This window comes from Belonocnema kinseyi, chromosome 4 (assembly GCF_010883055.1).
Source record: "Belonocnema kinseyi isolate 2016_QV_RU_SX_M_011 chromosome 4, B_treatae_v1, whole genome shotgun sequence".
NCBI lineage: Eukaryota > Metazoa > Arthropoda > Insecta > Hymenoptera > Cynipidae > Belonocnema > Belonocnema kinseyi.
Genome location: NC_046660.1, coordinates 86,458,628 through 86,485,519, shown reverse-complemented (window position 1 = coordinate 86,485,519; position 26,892 = coordinate 86,458,628). Strand labels below are relative to the sequence as shown.

Here is a 26,892-nt window from a genome sequence, read left to right as displayed (position 1 = left end):
TGTCCCGCGACAAACATGGCAGCGCCAACATGTTTATATTTTCATGCACAGTTTGTTAGCAAAAATGCTCGTGCGCATAATCAAATGGCACATCGTAAGATGGCGGCTCTCCCCACTTATGGAATTCACCCCCCTCCCGTGGATTCAACCCCGCTCGCCAAGTTAGGATGGCATGCCTAGTCGCGTGTTTCCTATGTCCATGTTAAAAGTCAAACTTCTGCTGTAAAACCTAAATGTGTCCGTCGATAATCATTATTTGCATAAATAAACTTTTTCCTTCCTCCAACTCTTTGCAAGGCCACAAACGATCCTTTAGTATTTATTAACATTTCCCGAAAAACATTTCCGCGTTATTTAATCTTTTATTTTTCAATATGAGTGAAAAAATATTGATCTTAGGGCTGACTTGATCAGCTGTTATACTCATCACATGGCCTTAAATGCAATGTTTCTTAACAATTGATATTTATTATTGATACTACTGTAGGATTTTCAAATTCACAAAAATTCAATATCATACACGTAATACCTCATGATAACCGAACAATTTAATTACTTAACATTATTTTTATGCTGCGAACAATTTGGTGGGAAGTTATCTTTCATACATATTTTTTAAAAAATAACAAACAAACAAAATAAAGATTAAATTAAATGTAAAAATATTTTTTTAAATTTCATTACATATACGTCACTGAAAACATAAGTTGTAAAATCTTTTTTAATTGCATTGTTTTTTAAAAATAAAATAATTTAAAAATTGGCGACAAAACTATTTCTATCCCATTGATATTATTTTTCCATAAATAATTGCACTTCGTTAAAATAAAATAAGGTTTTAAGAATACATCAAGATTTATCAATAATTATTAATTCAATTAAAAATAAAGTAATTTTTATAATATCACATTTGAGATATTAATCAAAGAGTAATGCTTCCATTTCTAAAATTTGCTTACCTTAAAGATATTATCGATGGGTTCTACGAATATTAGGCTATTGTTTCGCTACCGTTAAGAAAGCCTCTATCATCTTATTACAAATAAGCTTTAATCTATCTTTTCTCTACGGATAAGAATTAGGCTAACGTCATATTTTATTAAATTAAGTGGACACGTTGAAGTGTTAAAAGAAATCAAAATCTTTTAAAATGTCTTGTTTTTAAAGTTATAGGAGTTTACATTACATTAAAAACAGTAATAAAAAATTCTGGAGTTGTGAATTCGTAGGAAATGTTCCAACATATAAAAGGTTATTTATTCCCCCTAAAAACTTAGCTAAATGAAGTTAGCCTAATTCTTATCCGTAGCGGAAAGATAGACTAAAGCTTATTTGAAAAAAGATGATAGACTGATATTCGTAGAACCCATCGTTATGTACTTTTCACAGATTTAATAAAAATTACTGATGAGGGCCACCATTGTCTGCAGAAACGTTTGAAACAATTTAATTAGTTTCAATTCACCGGACCCTAAAGTCAACAACTTGAATCAACAATTTCCAAAAAACTCAAGGAAGTAGAAAAAACATTGAAAAAAGAAAGCTGTTTATCTAAAAAAGATCTACCAATTTGTTATTGATTATTCTTTGATACAATGCGTATTTTTTGGTTAAATCATAAAAATATAATTGAAAACAAATTAAGTTTTTGAAAAAAGCATACAAGGTGCAATACAATATTAATTAAGAAGATAGTTTTTTTTGTATAGGACCCGCACTTTTTTAATTATAAAAAGAAGAACTTTAATGAATAAGTTTAATTTAATTTCAATTCCAAAAAATATCCAAAGATTTGAAACGATGTCTTCAGATTCAATTAAAAATTTACGGCATTTTGAAGATTTCTCAACATTTCAGAAGGTTTTAAGGGACTTCAACAATTTTGGAGAGAATTTCACGGATCTTAAGGTTTTTAAAAATATTTTATAGGATTTTAAAAAGTTACCAATAATTTTAAAAAATGCATTCATTTTTAAAAGATTTGGAAATTATTTAGATGAATTTCAAGGAATTTGTAAACATTTCAGGGGATTTTAACGTATTTCAAGAAAGACTTAGTAATTAGTGGTAATTTATGTCGAACAGAGTGATATTATAATAAAAAGTTATACTTATTATTAAATTATATCATGAAGTTATTATTATTATTAAATTAATAAATTGCTGAGTACTAGTCAAAATTGATTAAAACTGACTGAGAGGTCCCTCAAGTCTAAGTAAAGAATTTTCTTCGGTTAAAAAAGTTAAACAATTTGGGTAAACATTTTTTTAATTAGTTTGTAAATAGATAGGAAGATAGTCTGTTCGTTCTGTGTCAAGGGTAGGCGAAGTTGACTTGACTATCATTCACATTAATATCATGTAAAAGAGTTGAAATTTTATTATTATCAACTAAGATAATTTAAATAAATAAAATTAATTTTGAAAATTCGCCGTGTGCCTGAAGTAAGAAATTTGAGTGATAACAGTCATACCGAATTTTAAAAGGGTTCATCCACCAGTTTCGTAAGACATACATAAAATGCATGAATTCTTGATTAACAATTAATTTCGAACTGAAAATGGATTAATTTAATTTTCATTTAAAACAATTAATTTTTTATTTAAAAATTTGTTTAGCCAATTAGTTAAAAACTTAACTAAAATAGAAATAAAAAATATCCAAAATGTAGAATTTCTTCGCCAAAAACATATTTCCTACGCGAAACCGTTAAGTTTTCAACCCGAAAATATGAAGTTTTAATAAAAGGTTTTGTGTTAAAAATATTACAAGGTTAAAATGTTGGTCTTTGAATATTAATGGTCAGGGAAAATAAAGAATTGGCCAGGGCAAAATCAAGGAAAACGGAAAAATCAGGGAATTTAAAAAATGAAATTTTTCAGCTACCCTGAAATAGAAGATATCTAATTTTCCAATTATGAACAAGAGAAAAATTAATTTGAAGTTAACATTTTCAATGAGTGCAATACTTTTCACATACCTGAACAATAAATATGTAGAAAATTCTATAAATTATCGCTTTATAAATAGAAGTTCACACTTTTTATTTAATACTTTTAAAATATCAGTTAACATGCGTTTTTAAAATACGTTTAAATGCAACAAAATAAGTTTTAATGTCTATATATAGTTAGCTCTATAACAGTTCTTTAAAATTCTATACACACATACAAAATATGATTTACAAAATCACCTAACTCTTTTCCTTAAAAGTATCACACTTCCATACAAAATTGTCTGGCTTCTCTTTTCTGTCATTTAATAACCATTTACTCCTTAAACTAAATACATAACAGTAATATCCAATGTTGTCTCTCATAATTGATTGTCGCCTATAAAATAAATGCAAAAAAGAAAGCTTAAATGCAATATTGCATATAAAAAAGTAAACTTTTTTTTGTTGAAAACACGATTGGCTTTAAACTTTAAACAAGTATGTACACATTATTTCTACAGAGTCAAGCAGGTTTTCCTCTTAGTCAGAGTATTAAACAAACTAGTGCACACAAATTGCAGAGTTGCAATATGTAAATTAATATTTAAAGCACGCTTAAAAGTTTCGTTTTCTCGCTGTATCACAAATCTGAAGAAGGGACTTTTGTCACACAGTAAACCCCAGCATATTAAACCAATGCATATCATTCTGATTATCAACTTCAAATCAAAATTTAAAATCAAAATTAAAAGAAAACAATGAATTTATAAAAGAGGAATTTAATTTTCAATTCAACTAAGAAGATAAATTTTTAACCAGAAGGTACATTTTCTTCCAAAAAAAAGACGACTTCTAAAAAAACATCTGAATTTTTCACCAAATAGTTAAATTTCCAACCAAAAAAGATCAAACTTGAACCAAGTAGTATTTCAACGAAATACATGAATTTTCAACCAAATAGTTGAGTTTTCAAATACAAAAGATAAAATTTGAAACAAATAGATACATTTTTAAGTTGAACAGAATTTTGTTAGAAAAGTTGAATAGTTTAATTTTCTCTCAAACAGTTAAGATTAAAACAAACAAAAAAACAATTATTCTACAAAATATTCCAATTTTCAACCAACAAAATGAATTTTTTTTAATTTCAACATTCAACCAAGTAGTTGAATATTTTACGAAATAGATGAATTGTCAACTGGAAAATATAAATTTTCAATCGAATAGCTGATTTTTTAACTAACAAAGATACATTTTTAATCAAGTAGTTAAATTTTCACTAAAATATATAGATTTTTAACCAAACTTTGCAATTTTCACTAAAACAGAATTTATGTTAAAACTAAATCATATTAATAAAAAGACGAAATTTTAACAAAATAGTTGAACTCTTAACGATTATTCAACTTTCATATTATAAAATGAAAGTTTTCAACGAAAAAGAATTATCTCTAAAGAGATGGATTTTAAACTAAAGCGATGGATCGTAAACTAGCATAGTTACATTTTCAGTTAAAAAATTAATTTTAAATTTAAAGAAAAACATCCCTGGAAATTAATTTTTCTGTTTCTAAAAGTATTTCTATAGAATATATTAACCTATTTCCGACTGCCTCTTCTAGAATATTCACAATTTTCTAGTTCCAACCAGAAATATTTTTAGAGTATTTAGAATTTCAGAGTGGAAGGAAAATTCAAATTTTTCTACATTGGGCTATAAATCTCCATAGCTCCAAAAATTTTTTGTATACCTTCAAAAAGTGCCATGACTTGAATGTGGCATAACAACTGATACTCGACAGCTTCTGCTCATAAAAATTTATGACAGACAATTGATCTTGAGAATCGGATCATTCTAATGCACAATTTTCTGGTCAAATAAAAAGTCAGAAATTGGTATAAAAGTATTGCATGTAATTTGTACCACATTTCGGGATCAAATTGATCAACTGGAATTTACTGTGTAACTCTTGGCTAAATAAAAATCATCTGCTTTTAAATATAAAAGCTTTGATTAAAAGTACTGACTAGAGCAAAAAATGAGAACAATAAATTTAACATACTGAAATTGGATTTTATCGAAGGCCCACTATTATAACAGAAATCCATGTTACATTCGTCAGCTTTCTTTCCAAGTTTTTGTTTTAAAAATTCCCAATCGCATAAACCTACGTTACAACCTTCATATTGCACAATTCGCTCAGCCCAGTGAAGCAATACTTTATTATGTATATTTGAAGATCTAGTGTCATTGCATCTGGAGATATCGTAAAATGGGATTAGTTATATAAAAATAAAAATAGCTATTTTGTTCTAAGATTAAAAAAAAATTAACTTACTTGTAAAATACTGCAATAAAGTTAGTAGCGAATGGACCAACAAACGTAGTTCTCCATTGACGTTTGGCCATATATTTAAAATTTGAGGCCAATAATTTCTCGTGATTATCATAAATTCCTAATAATGTGGCCAGTGTTTGTAGAGTCACCGTGTGACTGAAGTAAAAAATACCTTTTGGCTCTTCGGAATAGTTATCACCTTCCAGTTTTCTGAAAATAAATTACAAGTATTATTTTTTTTCAAGTTTATATATAAACGGGATTGCTACAAAATCCACATTTCGAAATTCCCTGACTTTTTCCTGGCCAATTTTTGATTTCCATGACCGATATAAATTTTTTTTTAGCTACAAGAACAACACTTTTAGTGACACCAATCATACAGGATTTTCCACAATTATTCATGGGTTCATCAATAAATTACGTAAGACATACATAAAATACATGAATTAACAACTGAATAATTGAGTTTTCAAATCAAAAAGATTAATTTTGAACCAAAAATTGAAGAATTGAATTTTCAGTTAAAAAAATTAGTTTTCACCCCAGAAAAAAAGAACTACCAAGAAAATATGTATTTGTTTAAAAAATGAATTCTCAATGAAAAATGCAACAGTTGATATTTCCAACAAAAAAATTTTATTTTCAATGAAAAGCAGTTGAATTAAACCAAAAAATATTAATTTTCAACAACTTAATTGAATCGTTAACCAAAAAAGACTCATATTCAAACCAAAAAGAGGAATTTTCAACAAAAGAGTAGAATCTTAATTAAGAAAGATTTTTCAGTCAACAAAGAATAAAATCTTATTCAAAATGTTAAATTTCCAAGCCAACAAAATTTTTGAACGAAAAAGTTGTATTTTCAACAAAAAATATGAATTTTCTATTAAAATAATTACATTTTCAACCCACAGAAGACTAGTATTCAACTTTTTTTCTCTTCAGTACAGAAGTGAATTTTGACTAAATTAATGAATCTTCAGCCAAAAAATGTATTTTTAACTAAATAGTTTAATTTTTGACCGAAAAGATCATTTTATGCAAAAAAGCCAAATTTGTAACAAAATACATTAATAACGAACATAGATGTACATTTTTAACCAAAACTAGGATAGTTACATTTTTAGTAAAAAATAAATTTTCAACGATATAGTTTAATGTTCAACCAAACAGATGAATTTCCAACCATGAAGATTAACATTATATCACAAAAAATAAATTTGCACAAAAAATGCAATAGTTAAATTTTCATTTTGACCAAAATCATGAATCTTCAACCAAAAAATTAATTTTATATTAAAAAAAGCAGTTTTTAACAAAATACATGAATTTTAACTAAAAAGATACATTTTCAACCAAAAATAGAATAGTTCAATTTTTAATCAAAGAAGTGAATCTTTAACCAAGAAAATTAATTTTCAATCAAATATTTGATTTTTCAAAGAAATTGTTAACCTAATAACTAAATTTTCAAGCAAAGAAATCAATCTTCAACTAAAGAAGATTCATTTTTAACCAAGCATGAAATAGTAAAATATGCCTTAAAAAAATGTAGTTAAAAAAATTGAACCTGATCGTAAAATTTTAAACAAAAAAAAGGGTTTCAAACTAAAATAAATTTGTAACGCAGTAGTTTTACTTTAAATTAAGTTGATGAGCTTTCAACCAAAAAAGATAATTTCTTCAAATTATCTTCAACTATGTTGTCCTTGACATTTCCAGACTTTCCTTGACTTTTGGAATAGGGTTGTTCGCGATTTGAGATAAAATAATTTAGTAATACATCATTTTAATCTGAATCGAAGGTGCGTTATAATTTTCTTTTCTATTGTGTCGTTCAGCAGAAATATATTATTAAAAATTGAAGGCGGTAAAACACTTATTCAAATTGGTGTCACGTGGATTTCACATAAAATATTTTATGGGCGTTTTTATAATTAGAATTTTATATACTATATTATCCATTTATTGGAAAAATTATATCTGACTTTGGAAACAACCCTATTCCCTGGCCTGAGCCACTCTGCTGAATCTAACTAACTAAACATTATTTAATTATTCATAAATGTTTACCGGAAGTGTTCGAACATGTTTTTCATTGGAGGACATCCAAGTTTTGCATTTATATCTCGACCAGGTCCAGTATAATAATAGTAATTGAGATCTTCTCTATACTCAAGAGTTCGAAGTTCATTTTTGCTAAATGCAGCACACCATGTCGAAACTTTCTCTATTCTCCAAGCTTTTTCAAATCTGCACATGTCATACATAATATTCACGGTATCTGTAACAATTAATTATTGAACATTAACTTGAATGAATAATCAATCAAATTCACTCATTTATCAGTATAAATAGATGTTATTAAACAAAAAATATATATAATGACTGTCGACTAAAATTAATTAATGATTTCTTATTTCTATATGCATTTCTATGTATTTTTATATATTTGAATATTCAAATGGTATTATTTATAATTAAAACTGTTTAAAATTAAATAATTAAAATGTTAAAACATTCCACTTTAAATCATTTTCAGTTCTAAGTGATTATAGTTTAACAATTTGAAATTGAAAGATAAATTGAATGCTTAAAAATCAAAGTTTAGAAAATTCTAGAATTTTTAATTGTTATTACATTAGAAAATCATAACTTCACATGTAAATGGATCAGCACTTTTTTTTAACCAAAATAAAATCACCTTCATTTTCACATTTTAAAATGGAAATTTCAAATATTTTAAGTAAATTAAAATTCTTTAAAATATAGAAATATTAACATTTTTGCAAAATTAAAACTTATGAAAGGTAAAAATGGAAAGTTTATCGATCAACATCAAAATTTGGACCTCTTAAATTTTAATTATTCAAAAATAAAGATATAATTAAAATACTGAGGTATCAATTTGAAATATTTTCATTTTCATCTATTTTGATTTCAAACAAAACAAATTTTTAATTCTTTATTTCAAATCGTTTACTTCTGATTTACTACTGATCGTTTCTCACTTTCTGAAAATAAGTTTGTCGGTAAGACAGAAACATAAGCTTAACAAATATTGAAAGTCTCAATTTTTTCCTCTTGTTAGAAAAAAACCTCCCACTATGAGGAAGAAAATTTATTTGATACCTATGAGGTAGCAAAGTGATATTGAAATAAATACAAATAATTAGTAATTATACTCAAATCGAAACTGAAGGTAATTCGCAAATTGTTGAAAATTAAGCTAATCCTCCACCCTCAGAAACCAACGAAAATCGTAATCTACAAAAGGAATTTTAACAAGGAAAAATATAATTCAATACCATGATCAACTATAACTATGTGAAAATATAATTATGTAATGCGGAAATAAGTGAAAAATTGAAGTTATTTATATTATTTAGCCCTCCCAATCAAAGAAGATACGAAACAAAAGTTATCAGACACTTTGGTTAGAATTATCGAAGAAACTAAATCTATGGTCAATTAGTGTCGCTAGGACTTCGCAAATCAATCATAGACCATAGGAAGAAATTAAACTAACATTTCATACATTTTTCCGAACCACCTACAAAAATCATACTTTGGAATGTGATAAGACATTATGCTACAAAGGAACAAAGATCAGAGTTGACAGAAGAAGCTCATTCATCAGCACTAGGTAGTCCAAAAGCCCTATGTTGATCACACATTCACTCAGTTTACAGTCCATCTGTTCTCTCAGAACCTGGTTAGAATAACCAACACAAATAATGTGTGCCTATATAAAGACTATTATTGCTTGGTCATATTAATACCGTACAACTTAAAGGATCAAATAGTACCTATATAACATCGAGGCAAATTCGGAATGCCATAAATAAGATCCCTAATGAAGTATCAGCCGATTCTGATCGGATTCCATCATCTCTTAATAAAAATTTTTCTTTATTTCTATTTCCTCTTCTAAAAATTTGGTGTAATTTTTCCATTTAAATTGGTTATTTCCCTTCTGTCGCAAACACAGTTTGGAAGAAGGGTGACAAGTCTCTTATTCTTAACTGTAGACCCATATCGGGTTTTTCTACTCCTATAAAATATTTGAATGATGTATTCACAATTTGATATCTCGGGAGGCTTATCGAGTGATATTGTTCAATCAGCATAATATCATTCGACTATATACTACAGCCACACATTTGTTCATCATTGTGGACACTATTCTGCAGAATTGATCCCTACTTCTTGAGTACCGCTAGTACCTAACCATGGACACTTCTATTCATAATCTATATGAATGATCTTTCAGCTTATCTCAATTGCTATCGATCTTTTTATGCAGATGATCTTAAGTTATCCTATATCCTGTCTCTGATATAAATTCTTGTATGTATCTTTAGGATAATATTAATAGATTTGTTGACAAATTATTCGATTTAATATACCTACACAGTTAACAAGATCTAGGGATCCAATCTACTTGGCTTCCAGCTTAGATCCTTGTTCACAAATCTATACCATGTGTTATGACATGAATAGAGTAGACATAGAATAGTGCAGTTTCGTAATAACTCTAAAAGAAGCCGGTCATGTATCTCGGGTTTGGGGAAAAATCCAAACAGAAAATTAAAAATTTTGAACATTTGTACTTTCTTAAAATTGTGTTTCGTTATGCATTTACTAGGAAATCCGGAAATGTACTTAAAGATGAATAATTCATATCAATTTATTATTATTTTACGATAAAAAAGAAATTTTAAACCTACAAACTACAAATAACGCTGAGATTTTGAACGAAGGGGGGGGGGAACTATCTTTTTGTTATAAATTCAAAGATTTAGGCCCATATATTACAACGCTGCTGAAGGCTGGTGACCTTCTCAGCATAAAAACACAAACCCAAGACGTCTCTCTCGGTTCCAGTTCTGCCTCCCCCCCCCCCCTCTCCCAACCCTCCCTTATTAACTAAGAAAATAAACTTATTGCATAAAGGTGATAGTTGGGCGTATAATCTAAAAAATGAATAATACAAACTACAAAATAGCCTCAGAAAGGACTGGAACTTTAATTGACAAAGGCATGCACACGGAAAATCTAAAGGTCATGTTTCAGGCGACGAATGGAGAGTGGGTGTTTGGAATGCTAGGGGGTTATGAACCTGAGGAAACTAGAAATTTTATGTGTGCCTGAAAAAAAAGAAAAAGGGATGCGAAACAGCAGCATCTCAGAGACCATGGTTTCGTGTCTCCCAGACTGCTGTGGGCTAGAATGAAAGTAGGAATCAGAAGACTATTTATCTACGCGCCAGTTTATAGTGATCCCAGAGAAGTAAAAAACGCCTTCTGGGACACTTTAAATGACACAATAAATATTTGCGCACATGTGGAAAGAATAATTCTACTAGAAGACATGGAACGGATGGGTGAGCATCCAAAATCAGGATACAGAAAGTTACATAAAACAGTTATTTAAAAGTTGAAAGTGTTCTACGTTAATGAGCTTGAAGACGTTTGTGTAAAAAAATTGTTGTGCTTAGCAAACTGAAAAATGTAAAAAAAGAGAGGATTTTTGGGTACATTTAAAAACAGTCAAGTTTAGAGCATTATTTCTTATACAAGGAGCGATGGAAAAAATTTGAAAAACTTAATGAGTACGAGGAAAACTGATGTGAACCAATTGTAGTTAAGAAATTAAAAAAATAATAAAGATTTTAGCTTAAAAGTAAAAAAATGTGCATCTATATTATCTTTAGTTCTAATACAGATAATAAAGCGATTCAAACTGCAAACTATAATGGATAGGCTCTGTATTTATTTTCAATCACCTGGAAGGATGTAGTCTTCTTATTTGTGAAAATCGTAATATTTTTAGCATTTTTTTGTTGTTGTAAAACAAGTGACAGAAAGCAGGTGGAGCCCTTTTTTTGTTTTACTGCCGACCGCTGGTGCCATTCTTCGACCCTTAGTTCTGAATGCTTGGATTTCACCTTGCAACGGGTCGAAGAAAGGGACCAGCGGTCGGCATAAAAAAACCGCCCCCCCCCTGCTTTCTGTCACTTGTTTTTCAACAAAAAAATGTCTAAAAATATCACAATTTTCACAAATAAGAAGACTACATCCTTCCGGGTGATTGAAAATAAATACAGAGCCTATCCATTATAGTTTGCAGTTTGAATCGCTTTATTATCTGTATTAGAACTAAAGATAATATAGTTGCACATTTTTGTACTTTTAAGCTAAAATCTTTATTATTTTTTAAATTTCTCAACTACAATTGGTTCACATCAGTTTTCCTCGTACTCATGAATTTTTTCAAATTTTTTCAAATTTTTTCCATCGCTCCTTGTATAAGAAATAATGCTCTAAACTTGACTGTTCTTAAATGTACACAAAAATCCTCTCTTTTTTTACATTTTTCAGTTTGCTAAGCACAACAATTTTTTGTACACAAACGTCTTCAAGCTCATTAACGTAGAACACTTTCAGCTTTTAAATGACTGTTCTTTTGTTGCGCTAGCATTTTTTTTGACTGAGTTGTTAAGCTTCAAAAGCAGATGCTTATAGTTTTCTCGCCGATAGTAGGTAATTTTAGGGATCCAAGAACAAACTATAACGGAAATAAATTACTTAGTCTATGCTTAGAAAGAGGTCTGTTTATTACAAATACTTGGTTTATGCATACAATGATCCACATGTGCATCTGGTCTAAAGGAAATAGCCGCAGTATAATTAACTTTGTTGTTGCGGATGAAAGGCTAAATGAGTTAGTTAAAGATACAAGGGTCATGAGGAGTCCTGAATGCAATACTGATCATTACCTTCTGATACCTTCTGATCGTATCAAAAATTAACTTAGGTCGGGGATGGAGAAAAAAGAGAACCAAGAAAACAAAACAAACGCGATAAAAATTCAGAACCGAAATAATCGAAAGCATAGATAGGACAACATGAAAGGATCGTATAAAAACAAAGATATAGAGGGCGCCTGGACAAAGTTACCGGATATCATTGTTAGATGTACGATCGAAGTGTGTGGTACCGTAGTTGTAGGAAGAATGTCTGGTGATGCGTGATAGAATGATGAAATTCAGGCTGCCCAAAAAGCAAAGAGAGAAGCGTACCTGAGAACTTTGAACATTGCAGGTCTTAGCAATGAGGAAAGAAATAGACGTAGAATTGATTTTAGGCACAAAAACAGGAAACTCAAACGATTAGTTAAGGAACGTAAATATACAATTAGAGCAGAAGAAGAGATGAATATACAAAATGACTTTGAAGAAGGCAAGAAACTGCTTTATAAAAAAATGAAAGGAGACAAAAGTAAAGAATTTGTCAACTTGAGAAATAGTAGGGGGAAATGGTACATTATGCAGACGGAATACTATAGGCTTTCAGAAAATATTTTTGGAATGGAAGCTTCTAATGTGTCCCCTAAGGGTTTACATTTTTCTTACTCCTTCTCTATTCCTTTACACACCCTCCACGCACTTACTTGGTGGTGGAAGGGGGACCTACAGTTTGAGGTGGGTTCCGAACCACCAAGAGCAACAGCCTTAAGTACTTAGAGAAAAACCTTTTTTCTCTAGAGGTACCGGTCCCACGACTCTCCGGAGATGAACAACTCCCCTTGCTAGGCTAGTGTTCACCGCATGGGCCACCGAGACTCTTCCAGAGTGCGAGGCGGGAATCGAACCCGCAAGCCGAAGGAGTGGGTCCAAAGCCTACGCTTTAGCCCCCACGACCATCGTCCCACTTTTTCAGAGACTATTTTAGGAGACAATTAGGAGATGAAGCTATAGGACACCACAACTGCGATGTTGAACACGATGCGATAGAAAACTCAGTTGAGAAAGTCTGTGTCACTCAGTTAAGGGATATAATTAAGAACTTAAAAAACGGTAAGACTGCCGGGGTAGACGGTATTAACGCTGAAATGTTTAAACACGGTGGCGAGTACATACCACATAGACTGTACAAATTGATAAATTTATGTATGAGATGGGAGACGTCCCAGACGATTGGAGAAAAGCGATTATCGTACCAATATACAAGAGAAAGAGAGATAAAAGCGACTGCAATAATCAAAGAGGGATTAGCTTATAAAGTACCGCATGTAAAATATACTCAAAAATACTTATTCGCAGGGCAAATGAAAATAGCAGAAGCAAATATTTGGGAAGTACAAAGTGGGTTTATGCCAGAAAGATTATAAACGGATAAAATATTTAGCTTAAGGCAAATTACAGAAAAAAGTTTGAGAGTACACTGAGAAAACTATATTGCACAAATTACAATATATATCGTAATTCCTGCGCTATATATCGTAATTATCGCATTACAATAGCGCAAAATCGTGATATTGTATATTGCAAGTTTTTACATTATATACCGCATAATTATGCAATCTATAACGTAAGAAATGGGGATTCCCATCCGTCAGTTACATTTTACGCTTTTGATAAATTGTATTAAGTAAGTTCTAATTCGTCTACAATAAAGTGGTTTATTTCGGTGGAAATATATCAGTAAGTACATATTTTTTTGTGTTTTCTGTCGTAGATTCTACATGTTTTACTGAAATTTGCTCACTTCAGCGCGACGCAGTCGACGAGTTCAGAATTATTTTCCTAACCTCAGTGAAACTTCCGCCGAAATATGTTTAATCATTAACAGTTGCAGGTCTCACCTGCAGCAAAATTTTAATTTTGTCTGTGATTGTTTTAAATCTAGTGTCCCAATTTATAACTGGAACTGATTCATACTCTGCCTTTTTCCCATTGCTGCTAAGGACGCCGTAGCAGACGACAGCAACAAAATTCAACTTCATTATTGTCTGTGATAGGTGCATTATAATATCGTACAAAGATCCGGGACCTGATTGTACGTTATCATATTGGTCTTTCTTGCAATATAGAGGTTTTGCGATATCATTGCGCGATATCTTTTTCTCCGTGTGGGAAAAAAAGTTTTCTGTGCATTTGTTGACCTAGAAAAAGCTTTTGGCAAGATAGATAGAAGTAAACTTTGGGAAGTACTGAAAGAATACGGAGTCAATGGATGGCTCCTACAAACTATAAAAACAATATATACTGGTAGCAAAGCGAGTGTAAGGTTGAATGGGAAATTCAGTGACTGTTTCGATATTATTCAAGGAATTAGGCAAGGATGCGTTATGTCTTCATGGTTATTTATATTATTTATGGCCAATTGTTTAAGAATGGCTCTTTTCGACGAAGAGAATGTGGATCTCAAAACAGTAAGGGTACGTGGGTTAGCGTTCGCAGATGATAAGGTTGTTATGGCAGAGTCAATCGAAGACTTACAAAAAATGTTGAATAAACTAGAAGCAAGCATGAAGAGCATGGGTCTCAAAATTAACGCAAATAAAACAAAAACTATTGTGTTCGAAGGAAAAAGTGAGAAAACACTATGCAATATTTTATTAAATGATGAAAGAATTGAACAAGTTGATAAGTTCGTATACCTTGGTAGCTTATTTACTAGGGACGGGAAGATAGATGAGGAATTAGATAGACGCATAAACGAAGGTAAGAAGGTCATTGGTAGAGCGGGTCCCCTTATCAGAAGTAAAAATATATCAAATAAAGCTAAAATGGCAATACATGATTCTATATTTGTACCGACTGTACTATACGGTAGCGAGACATGGTTTTATCAAGAAAAAGATAAGAGTAAAATTAACGCAATTGGCATGAGATTCATGCACATAATATGCGAGAAAACCCTGATGGACAAAGTAAGTAACGAGATAATTCTAAAAGAATGTGGTGTAGAAGAGACGCTAGTAGACACACGGGAAAGAAATCGGTTAAGATAGTTCGGGCATGTTGAGAGAATGCCAAATGAACGACTAACGAAACAAGTGTATCAAGGTAAAGTAAATGGTAGCGTGCCCAGAGGTAGAACGCGGAAAGAGTAGTTAGAATGTGTGAATGAGAACCAAGTTAGAAGAGACATAAGAATTCATAGAAACACGAGAGTCTGCATGAAAAAATGCATGGACATAAAAGAAGCTGAAAAAGTATGGCAGGACAGGAAAGTATGGCGACAAATAGTTAATAAAAAGAGTGTCAGTAGAGTGAATGACGCCTGAAACAAAAGACCTTGGCCAATAATGGACCCAAGTGGGGAACCTTACATAACGACTTTGTGAGGATCTTCACTTGGGGTGATTGCTAGAGAGATTGATCAGCAACCTGGGTCGGAGCAATGTTACGGAACGAACACGTTACTTACATAAATAACGCGAGAATTCTGGATCAATCTAAAAATTCTTTATCCCTTCCCCACATTACTCCTTTCCCCACCGAGTGAGTCACGCCTACCCCGGAAGGGAAATGGTTTAATGGTGTAATAATAAAATAATAATTTATTAATTTTCTGTTTATTAGTATACTACTACTCTGTATTATTATAAATATAGCTAATACACAATGTACTTTTCAAGCTGATTAATTGGCCAATTCCTAACTAGAACCTCTTTTTTAACAGATAGTCAAAAAACATAAGGGTTCTTAAAGTTATTGATTTAACAACTCGAAGAAATCTTTTGAATTAAATTAATTACGTAAAATCTCAAATGCCCTGCAAAACTTTCAAATTGTAACCGATGACACTACAACAAAAACGCCTCCACTGAAAATTAAACCAATAAAAGAAATTTTAATTAAGAAAAAATTTTGTACCGTAGGAAATCACATTAACGATGGAACAGGGGTTTCCATCTACTTCCTTAGGAATGTCATATCGCGCTATGATACTGAAGCTCAATTTATAACATCTGAAGATCAACATTCAAGATCAGATACTTTCTTCTTGAGGCAAATAATATATGTAAACAATCACTTAATAATCGAAACATATATATACAATAATAACACAGCCACATAAAAAAAGTGTGCGGATCTGGTAACAAGACACACGTATTCCTATGGATTTTGGGGCGCTGAATTCAAATTCGGTATCAAAAATCACCCATCACGTCATGGTTGAACCATAACCTCAAAAAATAATAAAAATCATGTACTGAGGAAAATAAATTTCAAAATAATGCCAGTGATGCAAATTTTCACTTCAAAAACATGTCGACAACTGTCAGGGATCAACCTAACCTAGAAATAAATCTAACCTAGCCTAACCTAACCTCACGAAACACAATTAAACTGATTGTGTTGTCCCATTGTGTTTGCGGTACCGTTTCATTCAGTTTCGGCTTAACCTACATAGAGGTTTTGATCCAACGTTCTTTCTGACGAATCTTCAAGGGACATTCAAAGTGATTGTATAGATCTTCTTACTAAAAAAATGTGATTTCTGTCCACAAAAATTAGTCTCTTAACCGTTCAAAATTGAAGAATCATAACTATTGTGAAACTTTAACATTTCATTATTTGAAAAACTAAACACGTTCAAATTACGTTAAAATATTAAAGCAGTGTTAAATTAGAATCTTGAAAGTAAATCGTAAAAATAATGAATTTTCAAATTTTATAACGATTTTTAAAATTCAATTTGAAAATAAACGGTAAAAATTTCCATGCAAGTCGAACAACTTGAAATTGAAGACAATTTTCTAAGATGTCATATTAACGCATATTAACGTATATGAATTATTTAGTAATAGACTGACACATTTTCATGATGATAGAATGAATTAATTAGAGATTAGTATATGTAATGTAATAACGTAATATTTAATAATTACCCAAAGTAAGATTTTCAGTAAAACCAAGTCGACGACTAACATTAACAAGGACATTCTGCATCTCCGGGCCCTCATTAAATTTCTTCACTTCTGTGTAATATCCTTCATTGTTTGTGGCTTCTTCCCATGTGGGACAATTTTTATTTGCCTAGAATGTAATGTTACGAAATAAAAATTTGAAAAGATGACATATGTTCAAAATTCTTCAATTTTAAATATGTTTCTTTGGAATTATAACAAAATTTTTAATCTACAACATTTATATTATAGTCATTTCAAAATTAAATTTGTAATATTGTTAGATTTCTTATTAAAACGTTAAAAATTGAATAATTTATAACTGAAATGTTGCAGTTTTGAAGATTCAACTTGATATATTTTAGATAGATTTAAACTAAATAATATAAATTAATCATCATTTAAAAAAATTTAATCTACAGCATTCAAGAATTTTTCAGTTATCAATTTCAAATTTGGAAAAGCGAAGAATAACATCATTAATATTATTATTTTACATTTTATTATAAAATAGCATGAGGTTCCTTACATGCAATAATGTGTCGTTTTGCGGTGCAGTCTTCGGAGTTACTGCATTTTTAGAACCGAATAATCCCTCGATAAATGCCTCCATACTAGCTTCTGTTCTTTGAGTTTTAGTGGATTCGAACTAAAAATGATTAGAAAAATAATTATTAGATTTATTAATTAATTGTCTTCTTATGATCATATGTTCGTGTCATTTTTTTCAATCTAGTCTCCTTTGAAAGATAAATTTCTATAATATTTTTTCGAAAAATTTTAAATAATGATTGTACACACCACATAATTAAAAAAGAATAAAATAAAAGAAATATTCTTATAAATATTAGTCAAATTTATTAAAATGTGATAATTAATGATTTTTAACAAATTTTTGTAAGTATTTATAGTTTTCTAAAAATTTGCGACTTTTCTGCACCAAGATTAACCTGAGGGCAGAATTCATGGAAACCATTTTTGAAATATCTTAATCATTCAGTAGGATACTGCTTTCATACTATTGTTGGAAAAGGGGATGTATTTAGACATCCCAAAAATTTGGGATATCTAGAAAAGCTTTTGAAAAATATTGGACTAGTCGTCCCGAATCTTGTGACGACGAGACACTTCGCTTCAAAACATTTTTAATTAATTATAGACTATTACAATTTTTTGAAAAGATCTAAATTTGACACTTTTTTGCAATATCTTTTTATAAAATTAACTTATTGGGCGCCGAATTTTACTTCCTCTTGTGCTATTGGGAGAAAAAAAACTAATGTTAATATTATAAAAATTAAAGCACTTTAGTGTACGTACGGGGGTAGGCTTCGCACGCCTTTTTTATGGCTGATTAAGTTCTCTTAATAATAACTATGCCAGAGCTAAAAAATTGCTCTTAAAAGGGTTGATTGCTCTCGAAATTATGTAGAAAATGAGCCCAGACAGAAGTAAATTTCAATGTTTTCTTAAATGTTGAATAACTTTCGAAATAATCAACATTTTTCAATTTCTTGTGCTCATTCTAAAGCTATTGTTTCATCGTATCACAACAATTTATGCGTATATTCGTAAAAATGTTCTTATCGATTTACAAGAACTTGAAGCTCTAACAGAAAAGTTGGAGAAATTTGAAATTTTTTTTTTTATAACAAAAATATTTTTGTAAAATATATGAAACACATAATCATAAGGATTTATGAAATTTTCTCAAACTATATATTTATTTAATTTTTATTCTGATTTGCCTACAGATAAGATATTTAAAAAATTTTTCCAACTTTTTTGTTAAAAATTCAATTTCTTGCAATTCCATAAGAAAATTTTTACGATTTATGCTCATAATGTAAAGTTATATCACCAAAAAAAGTTTTAAAATGAGCCCAAGAATATTTTAAAATGTTGAGTATTTCGAAAGTTATTACAAATTGAAAGAAGCATTGAAGTTTACACTATTTTTGTAATATCTACTTTAAAAATAGACAAATGAGATTCACCCTGGGCTCATTTTATACAGAATTTCGAGAGCAATCAACCCCTTAAAGATACAATTTTTTACCTCTGGCATAATTAAAATTAAGGGAACTTATTCAGACATTAAAAATAAGGTGTGCGGAAACTTTTGCCCAGCCTTGTACTTCAAATTATTTTTTTTTGTGGAAGAACCGTGGATATTTTGCAAATAATTTATTGAAAATTTATAACAAAAATGTACACAAAATTTCTTACCATTATTATCTATTACTTATGATTAATCATACCAAATAATTTGAATTCATCCTACTGGTGTCATTTGGCTTAAGAAGACTTGGAAATCCTTCTCTCAATCGAAGTGCTAATTCCTTTAAATCTGCCTCTCCTTGAGGTGATAAGAAATCTGCCATATCTTCCCTTACATGTTCGTCCAACTGCCAAAATTTAAAATTCTGCAAATCTTCCTCACACAAATGACCCACTGAAAAAAATAGTAATCATATTCACAAGTATTCATAATTATTTCTGAATCAAAGTCAAAGGAATGCATTTCTTCGACTATAAAATACGAGTACATTTTTCCAGTCTATTGTTATTAATGTAGGATGTGTTAAAGGAAGTTTAAAATTCCTTTTCAGAAAATATTCTTAGAATTTCACCTAAGTTGTAAAATGACGTAAGTCAATTAGTTTCTCGCGATATGCACCTACATTATAATCTCCACAGAGTATTGACCTACTCATTGCCAGTACTTTGCTTTTAACGCTCAATGCATGCTGGAAAAACATAAAGCTGGTTGATTACCAATGCTTATTATGTCACTCACGTGCTAAAAAAACAGTAGAAGAAAATTCAGCACACTCTTAGAAAATTCTTTAGAAATTCGAACACTCTAAAAGTGTAACTTAAGTTTCAGGTGCTGGTAAGGGCCATCATTAAATTACGTAACACATTTTTTCCCAATTTTTCACCCCTCCCCTCCACCAGGTGACAATTCCTAACAAAATGTTTTGGACCTCGCCTTTGTTACGTAATTTTCTTTCAAAATATTCAACCATGTGAATACACGTGCATTAAAATTCAGTGAGATTTTTCTTACACTGATACAGCAAACGAAATACTCTATGAACGCTATAATTAGTTTGGATTAAATTGATCGTTATCTGGATTTTAAGTAACATTAGTTTAAATTTAAGACCTTATTATCAGAATTTCAGAATTGAGTCTTAAATTCAGTGAAATGCTTAAAATAAAATAAATGTTTCTCATAAGACAAATTTTACTAAATTTAATGTCAGCTGTTTTGACACATAATAATTTGAATTGTTTTTAGACAGTAAATACGAAAATAAAAAGAACTTACTTTTCCGTTCTTCATGATTGAACACAATTTGTTGCCGAAGATTTAATAACGTCTTCATTTTTGGAATCACCTTTGATCCAGGATATCGTGTTCCATGCCTCGATATAACGAAAATTTGAATAGGTTTACATGCTGAAAATCATTCACGTAAAATTATAAGTTTATAATATTGCAATAACCATAATATTTTACTTAAAAGTTTGTAGTGACGAGTTCTTGCATTAATTTTATTATCTGAAACCTGATTAGTGATGTCACTGCGTTTTAAAAGATTAATTTTAACTTTTGAAGAATTGACAAAATTCCCATAGATGAATCCAGATGATTTTAATGCAATTTTTGTTATTTTGCAGGATTCTAAAAAATTGTGGGAAAACTGAATTACGTATTTGAAAATCTTTGAAGTTTCTAAAAGATTCAAAACTAATTTAAAACTTAAGATTATTTCAAGAAATTTTAAACAAAGTGTACATTTTTGAGATTTCAGAAAATATAAGGATTTTAAAATTTCTGAAAGGTTTAAAGAGAGTAAACAAATGTTTTTACGATTCCTACAAGAATTTCAAATAGTTTCTTATTTTAAAACAATAATTTTAAAAGAAAAATGAAAAGATTTAAAAACGTTTCAAATGATTTTCTAAAAATTCAACAAAAAAATGTATGCAATTTTGTACAAAAAATTTTCAATTTTACAAAATGTGTAATAAAATGTAGATTTTTGAAAGTTTGGAAATGAAATTTTGAATTTTTTTAATGATTTTGAAAGACTTCAAGATGATAAACCAATTTTCTTGAGATTCCTATGGGAACATTTAAACTGATTTTTCATTTTGAAAAATTAATTTTTGGAGAATATTCAAAAAGATTTTTAAACATTTCAAAAGATTTCCAAAATTTCGAAGGTTTAAAAGTTTTTAAACGATTCATTCATATTGAAAATATTTTAAAACTTTAAAAGATTTATTAAAAATAATGTATGAAATATTTTTGTTTGAATTTTCTAAAAGTCCTAAATATCTTCTAGACTGTCTTGAATTAATCTGTTTTTGTTGACAACCCAACTCAACTGTCTTGTTTGTTACAGCATTCATCTTCTTAGTTTAAACTTCATCTATTTCATAAAAAATTCCACTATCAGGTTGAAAATTTAATTTTTGTTGAACCTTAATATTTTTGGGTTCAAAGATTTAAATAACTTAACTAATTGAGTAAAAAAGTTAAGAAGTTACTTACTGAGTTCAGGTTTGAGGTTTCCGTGCATAAAATTGTAGGCAGATTTCGTGCCAAAGTAGAGATATGGCTCATTGTCGTTAGCGAGGCAGTAATCCGACTCGCGAGCAGTAACATGGTATGCCAAAAATGCCAGAAAAACTGTTATTGCGTACATGATGTTGATTGTTCACTCTGAAAAAGCACATAAATCTCTAAAGAACCGTGAAACGTTTCGTCAATTCTCTTGAGAGGTGAAACTAACAGTTTCTATTGTTTTAATTCAATGCCACAAATACCTTATCACTTTTGTACTTTTTTTAAATACAAGCAAGAAATTTCTTTTTATTCTACAGTTATACGAATATAAAAATTCAAATAGAACATTTTTAAAATCAAAGACTTTGAAATTAATCAATTTTGAAATAGAAGTCTTGAAAAATTAAGGAATTTTATTTTTGAAAGCAAAATCAACTGTTAAAGTTTCAGCATTTCAAATTAGTTTATTCAAAATTCAGCCGTATGAAGTTTGAAACATTTGGCGTGCGAGACAAAAGGATTTTTAAAAATATTAAATTTATCATTTTCTTCGTTCTTTTGTAATCAAAAAAGTTTTAAAACTGAAACCTTACAACTTGTTGTTAAAATTTAGTATTGTATACTGAAATGTAATTTTTTTATTTAAATATTAAAAAATTAGTTTGTTGTTTTCTTTGAATAACTGCTTAAACACTCACAATTTGACTTTCTTATTAGTATGTCAAACAATATCTTTAAAACAAAGTTAATTAATTGACTTACATCAGTAGTACATTTGACTAAAGAAAAATCAAATTTTCTAAATGAACAATATTGAACCAAACAAAAAAATTTAAATATTATTGAAGTATAAATTGAGACTTTTACATATAGATTTCCATCAAGGGTAATAAGTGAAATGCCCCCCCCCCCCTTGTTATTGGCCAATTCATTAAAATATTCTTATATTAAAAAATACTCACAAATTAAATTACTAATAAATAGTATAGGATGAAGCAGAGATAATAAAATACCACAGCGGGTTAGACAAGCGTTTATTTGATCAAGCTGTAGAGGTAAAACCGGCGATGGAAAATAAGTATAGAATTCGGTTGGGAAGGGGGATTAAGATATTCGTGGCGACATAGAGTTATGCGGATTTCTATCAATTTTTTTTCGAGAAACACGAATATGAAAATTGTAAACTGACAACTCGAATGGTTTTCGAAATATCGATTTTTTTATGTTAAAATTATTTCTAAGAGTAAATTTACATAGGTGACATCCAACCCCTAGCCACACCCTTCTCCATTTCCAGAGTTCCCTAATTTTTATATCTCTTCGCGGGGTTAAAGTGACTTCAGCGACAACCCTCACTCACACCACCCTTTCCACTCATCCCGTTTTTTACATCCCTTCTCTGGGGAAGAGTGACTTCAGCGACAACCACTCCCCTTTCCAGTCCCCCGTTTTTTACCTCATTTCTGGGGAAGAATGACCTCGGCGCCCCCCCCCCCCCACCCTACCAAGGTACAACCTTCTCCCTTTCCAAGGTTTTCCCCTATTTTTAAAATCCCTTCACTAGTAATAAATTATCCATGGTCCTAAACATTAAAAAAATTATGTCAAAAAGTATGTAAAAATCAATATCTCGAAAACTATTCGATATATCGATTTAAAAGTTTCAGATTCGTATTTCTCGATCCCGCATTACAACTTTGTCGGTACAGATATCGTAATCTTGCCAATTTGGGGAATATAGAAACATTAGATCAGTATTTTACGACCTTAAAAATCTACCCGTATATCGATAAATAGGTGGCCAATCACTGTTATCATGAATGCAGCGCAAACATAATAATTGACCACACTTTCCTAAAAGTAAGTGACTTATATCTTTGCATAAAATCATTCAAAAGTACTTAAACTTTATCGCTATGTCGTCGTGGCGGATCATTGAACTCATTAATAGAATTGTTGATTTCTTTAAATACAAATTATTATCTTCTGCTTTTGACATAATCATTGTACGGAATTTTTTATTATTAAAAGAAATTCCCTAGATCCAAAAGAGTCGATGGACCTATGCTATTAGTACATTTAACTAAAGAATACATAATACAAATGAATAATGTATATATAATTACTGAAAATAAAACCAAAAATTCAACGACCAAATTTTGGCAGCCACCGTAAAATGTTCCTATTGTAATTTTAAAAAATCTAAAAAAGAAACAAATTTTTAGACTAAAATAAAAAAGAGAAAAGAAAAATGAGAAGGAGAACCAATTCCGCAACCTTCCTTTTTTTATTTTCCATCATCTTTATTATTTTTATTACTGTCAAATCACAATAAAAAAAAACATTTTGAAATAATATTTCATGAGTACCGAAACGTTGGCGAATATTATTTACAAATGTTTTTAATTGTGATTTGATAATAATAAAAATTTAAAATACGAAAGAAATTTTTACAAGAGGGTGAAGAAAGGGAGAAGGAAGGGGATTTGGTTTTTTAAATGGAAACGTTTTACATAAATAGAAAATTTTCAAATAATTTAACAAATTAAAATATAAATATTTCATGATTTAAAAATAGCTCAAAAAACGAATTAATTCACATTTGGTCGAAAATGAGGTTATGAGGTAGAAAATCCCAAATAATTCAAATACACACTCTCATTAAGGAATCTTTTTATAATGCGTTTTTTTCGATTTTTCCACAAAAAAAAACGCGTTTTTGTATATTTTTGAAAAAACAATGTAGCGGGCTCACTTGACGTTCAAGAGTCTTCTAATGTGACTTATAGTTAAGCTTTAAGGTCAAAGGTAATGGCGATTGTATTGAAAAAAATATCAGGTGCAACAAGTTTTTGCATTGCACGCGGTCGCTCACACTGCTCCACACGCTCCAGGCGTACGCGCGAACATCAAAAACCTGTTATCGCTAAAGATGGTCGAAGGAAATTTTTTTTTGTAATATACTAATTCCAAAGCGCAAGGGTTTGTGATATTAGAAGTGTATGGAGTTTCAGGCTCGCACACTAGGTTCTTTTAAAAAATGACTTTAAACGCTAATCTTCTCAAAAAATTAGCCCTCCGTTTTCTCAGAAGCGGTTCATTTTTTAAATAAATGTTTACCCCTCCATTCATCAACTCATAATCTAGAAATAGCATTCTTAGTTTTTAGTTAAATGAAGAAATCAATTCTTAATTGCCGTTCAAAATAGTAAAAACGCCAGTTCCAGTCTCAAAAGTGAAGCTATGCCGTTCACTTACTCGGAACTAGTTGAATTTTTTTAATTAAACTCTTTTCACCTTTATAGAGCAACTAATGATTTATGCATCAAAGTCTCAGTTTTTAATGAAACTAAAAATTACATTTTATTGAATGTTTTCTGTCACCTGAAAGTCGAACAAGTGTGAGTTGATTCGTTTTAATGTGCTACTCTTCAATTCAAAAAAATTTTAATCCACATTTGTAATATTTTTTGATGGCAAAGATTGTAAATGTTCAAGGTTATAGAAGAATTAAAATATTTGCTCAATTTGCATTTCATTTATTTGATGGAGCTTCTACAACTGAACATTTTTTAAATACTATATCTTTCAAGAAATAACTTTCTGGACTAAAGATGTTCTTGTTAACGTATTACGTAAAATGCTATTATTAACTCTGCTAACAGTAAATCAAGCGTGAAGTTAATGACAAATGATTTGTGATAGAAAGTCAATAACGCTTTGTTTAACAAGGAGCTCTTTCATTAATTCATTCTTCAGATATATACATACATATGTGCTTGAAGTTCTACACGGAGAAACTTTCGGTTCTAAAATTAGATATTAAAATATATTTTTTTACATTAGGACAATAGTAAGCCAGGATATAGCGTCACAATTTCAAGAATTACTATTGTAAATATAAAACTGTGTTTTTTCTATATATTATACCAAAAGAAAGATTCTATAATCCCTAGAAAAGACTGTAAAGCTTACAAAACGCAGTAGGAAAGACATTACTTCCTATGTTCATTCTACATATTTCTAATTATTGTTATAAAAAATGGGAAAAAACGGACAAAATCGTATTAGAAAAAAGCAGCACTGGTGGGAATCGGACATGGGGCTCCAGGCAGCAGAACAGAGAGTTTTTACTTTTTCCTGTGGCAAAACGAATTCCGAGATTTAGGAATTTGATCATCCTACCGAACTCCGACCCATATGACGTCATTCGGCAGTGAACTTCCTATTTTATATGGGATTTTTCGCAAAGCTCTATATTCAAGTGTTTTTCCTGGCATTGTAGCTTCCTATTGAGAATGGTAGTTTTTCTAACCTAATTTTGCAACTACGGCTTTATTATTTATTTCTTGAGTATCACTTTTTCCTATCTTCAATTTGCTATCGAAAATATTAGTTTTTCCAGCTCTAAATGTAAATTTTCAAGTTTAAAGCATATCAATAATAATTAATATGCAGAAAGTGTTTTTTCGAATCGCTGTGGTAATTAATATTTTCTCGACTAGATCATAGATTGCTATCAAACTCTTGTAAAAATAAATATTATAATATCAAATTTTGCAAACAATATTTTCTCTGTGTGAACGTTTAAATCCGCAAAATTTAGGAAGACACATTAGAATTATCATTTTAATTCATACCAAATTAAATAATAAATTTAAACACAAATGTTTATCACCAGGAAAAGATGGGACATGGAATTCAATAATTTATGGGATTTCCGCGTGTATGTAACAATCCTTGAATTCTGATAACCTTGTAACATCACAATTGTAAGTAGAAAAAAGCATTATATAAAACTGACATTCTTAGAAATTTATTTTTCCTTCATTGTCAAAATAACAGGTTTATTTGTACAAAAAATTAATTGAGATTTCCTGATACCTAGTATTTTTAGATAAATGAGCAACACATGGGTAGTTTGTGAAGCTTAACTGCAACCATTGTAGATAAAATGATAAAAATTAGATTATTCATAAAATGAGAAAAAACTTAATTTAGTCATTAGTGTTGTGCAATATGAATTATGGAATTATTGCACGCTGTTAATTTAGTAGAATTAAAATTAAAATGAATGCTTATTAATTAAAATATGGCATATAAATCGCGAGCTGCGCGCTCGTGTAGTGTTTTAATTAGAAGGAAAAAATCATTTTTAGTACAAAATACAAATTTAAAATTATTATTTATTTTTTGTGATTTTAAACACTTAAATTCAAGCGAAAATTATATTCTGAGATCTGAGAATAAGGAAATAATAAGTATTGCCAGTTGGTTTTTTAATTTATATAAATATAACTTTCCTAAGATTCTTAAGACATTT

The 26,892-nt window shown here is 29.8% G+C and overlaps 1 protein-coding gene across 2 annotated transcripts in view; it reads right to left on the bottom strand.

The window, feature by feature from the left end:
* Positions 1–3,038: 3,038 nt before the first annotated feature.
* The window catches only part of LOC117171969 (multiple inositol polyphosphate phosphatase 1), a 27,663-nt gene continuing 3,809 nt past the window's right edge, over positions 3,039–26,892 (bottom strand). Inside the window, exons 2-10 of one of the 2 annotated variants that reach the window (XM_033359666.1) lie at positions 21,555–21,725; positions 20,322–20,453; positions 19,246–19,439; positions 17,514–17,633; positions 16,967–17,114; positions 7,352–7,562; positions 5,276–5,485; positions 5,000–5,193; positions 3,039–3,333 (exon numbers count right to left, since the gene is read on the bottom strand). In XM_033359666.1, coding sequence (XP_033215557.1) covers positions 3,317–3,333; positions 5,000–5,193; positions 5,276–5,485; positions 7,352–7,562; positions 16,967–17,114; positions 17,514–17,633; positions 19,246–19,439; positions 20,322–20,453; positions 21,555–21,708 — 1,380 coding nt within the window. In that variant the 5' untranslated portion in view covers positions 21,709–21,725 and the 3' untranslated portion in view covers positions 3,039–3,316. Of the gene's footprint in view, positions 3,334–4,258; positions 5,194–5,275; positions 5,486–7,351; positions 7,563–16,966; positions 17,115–17,513; positions 17,634–19,245; positions 19,440–20,321; positions 20,454–21,554; positions 21,726–26,892 lie in introns of those variants that run through there. The other variant, XM_033359665.1, reaches the window with a different exon arrangement.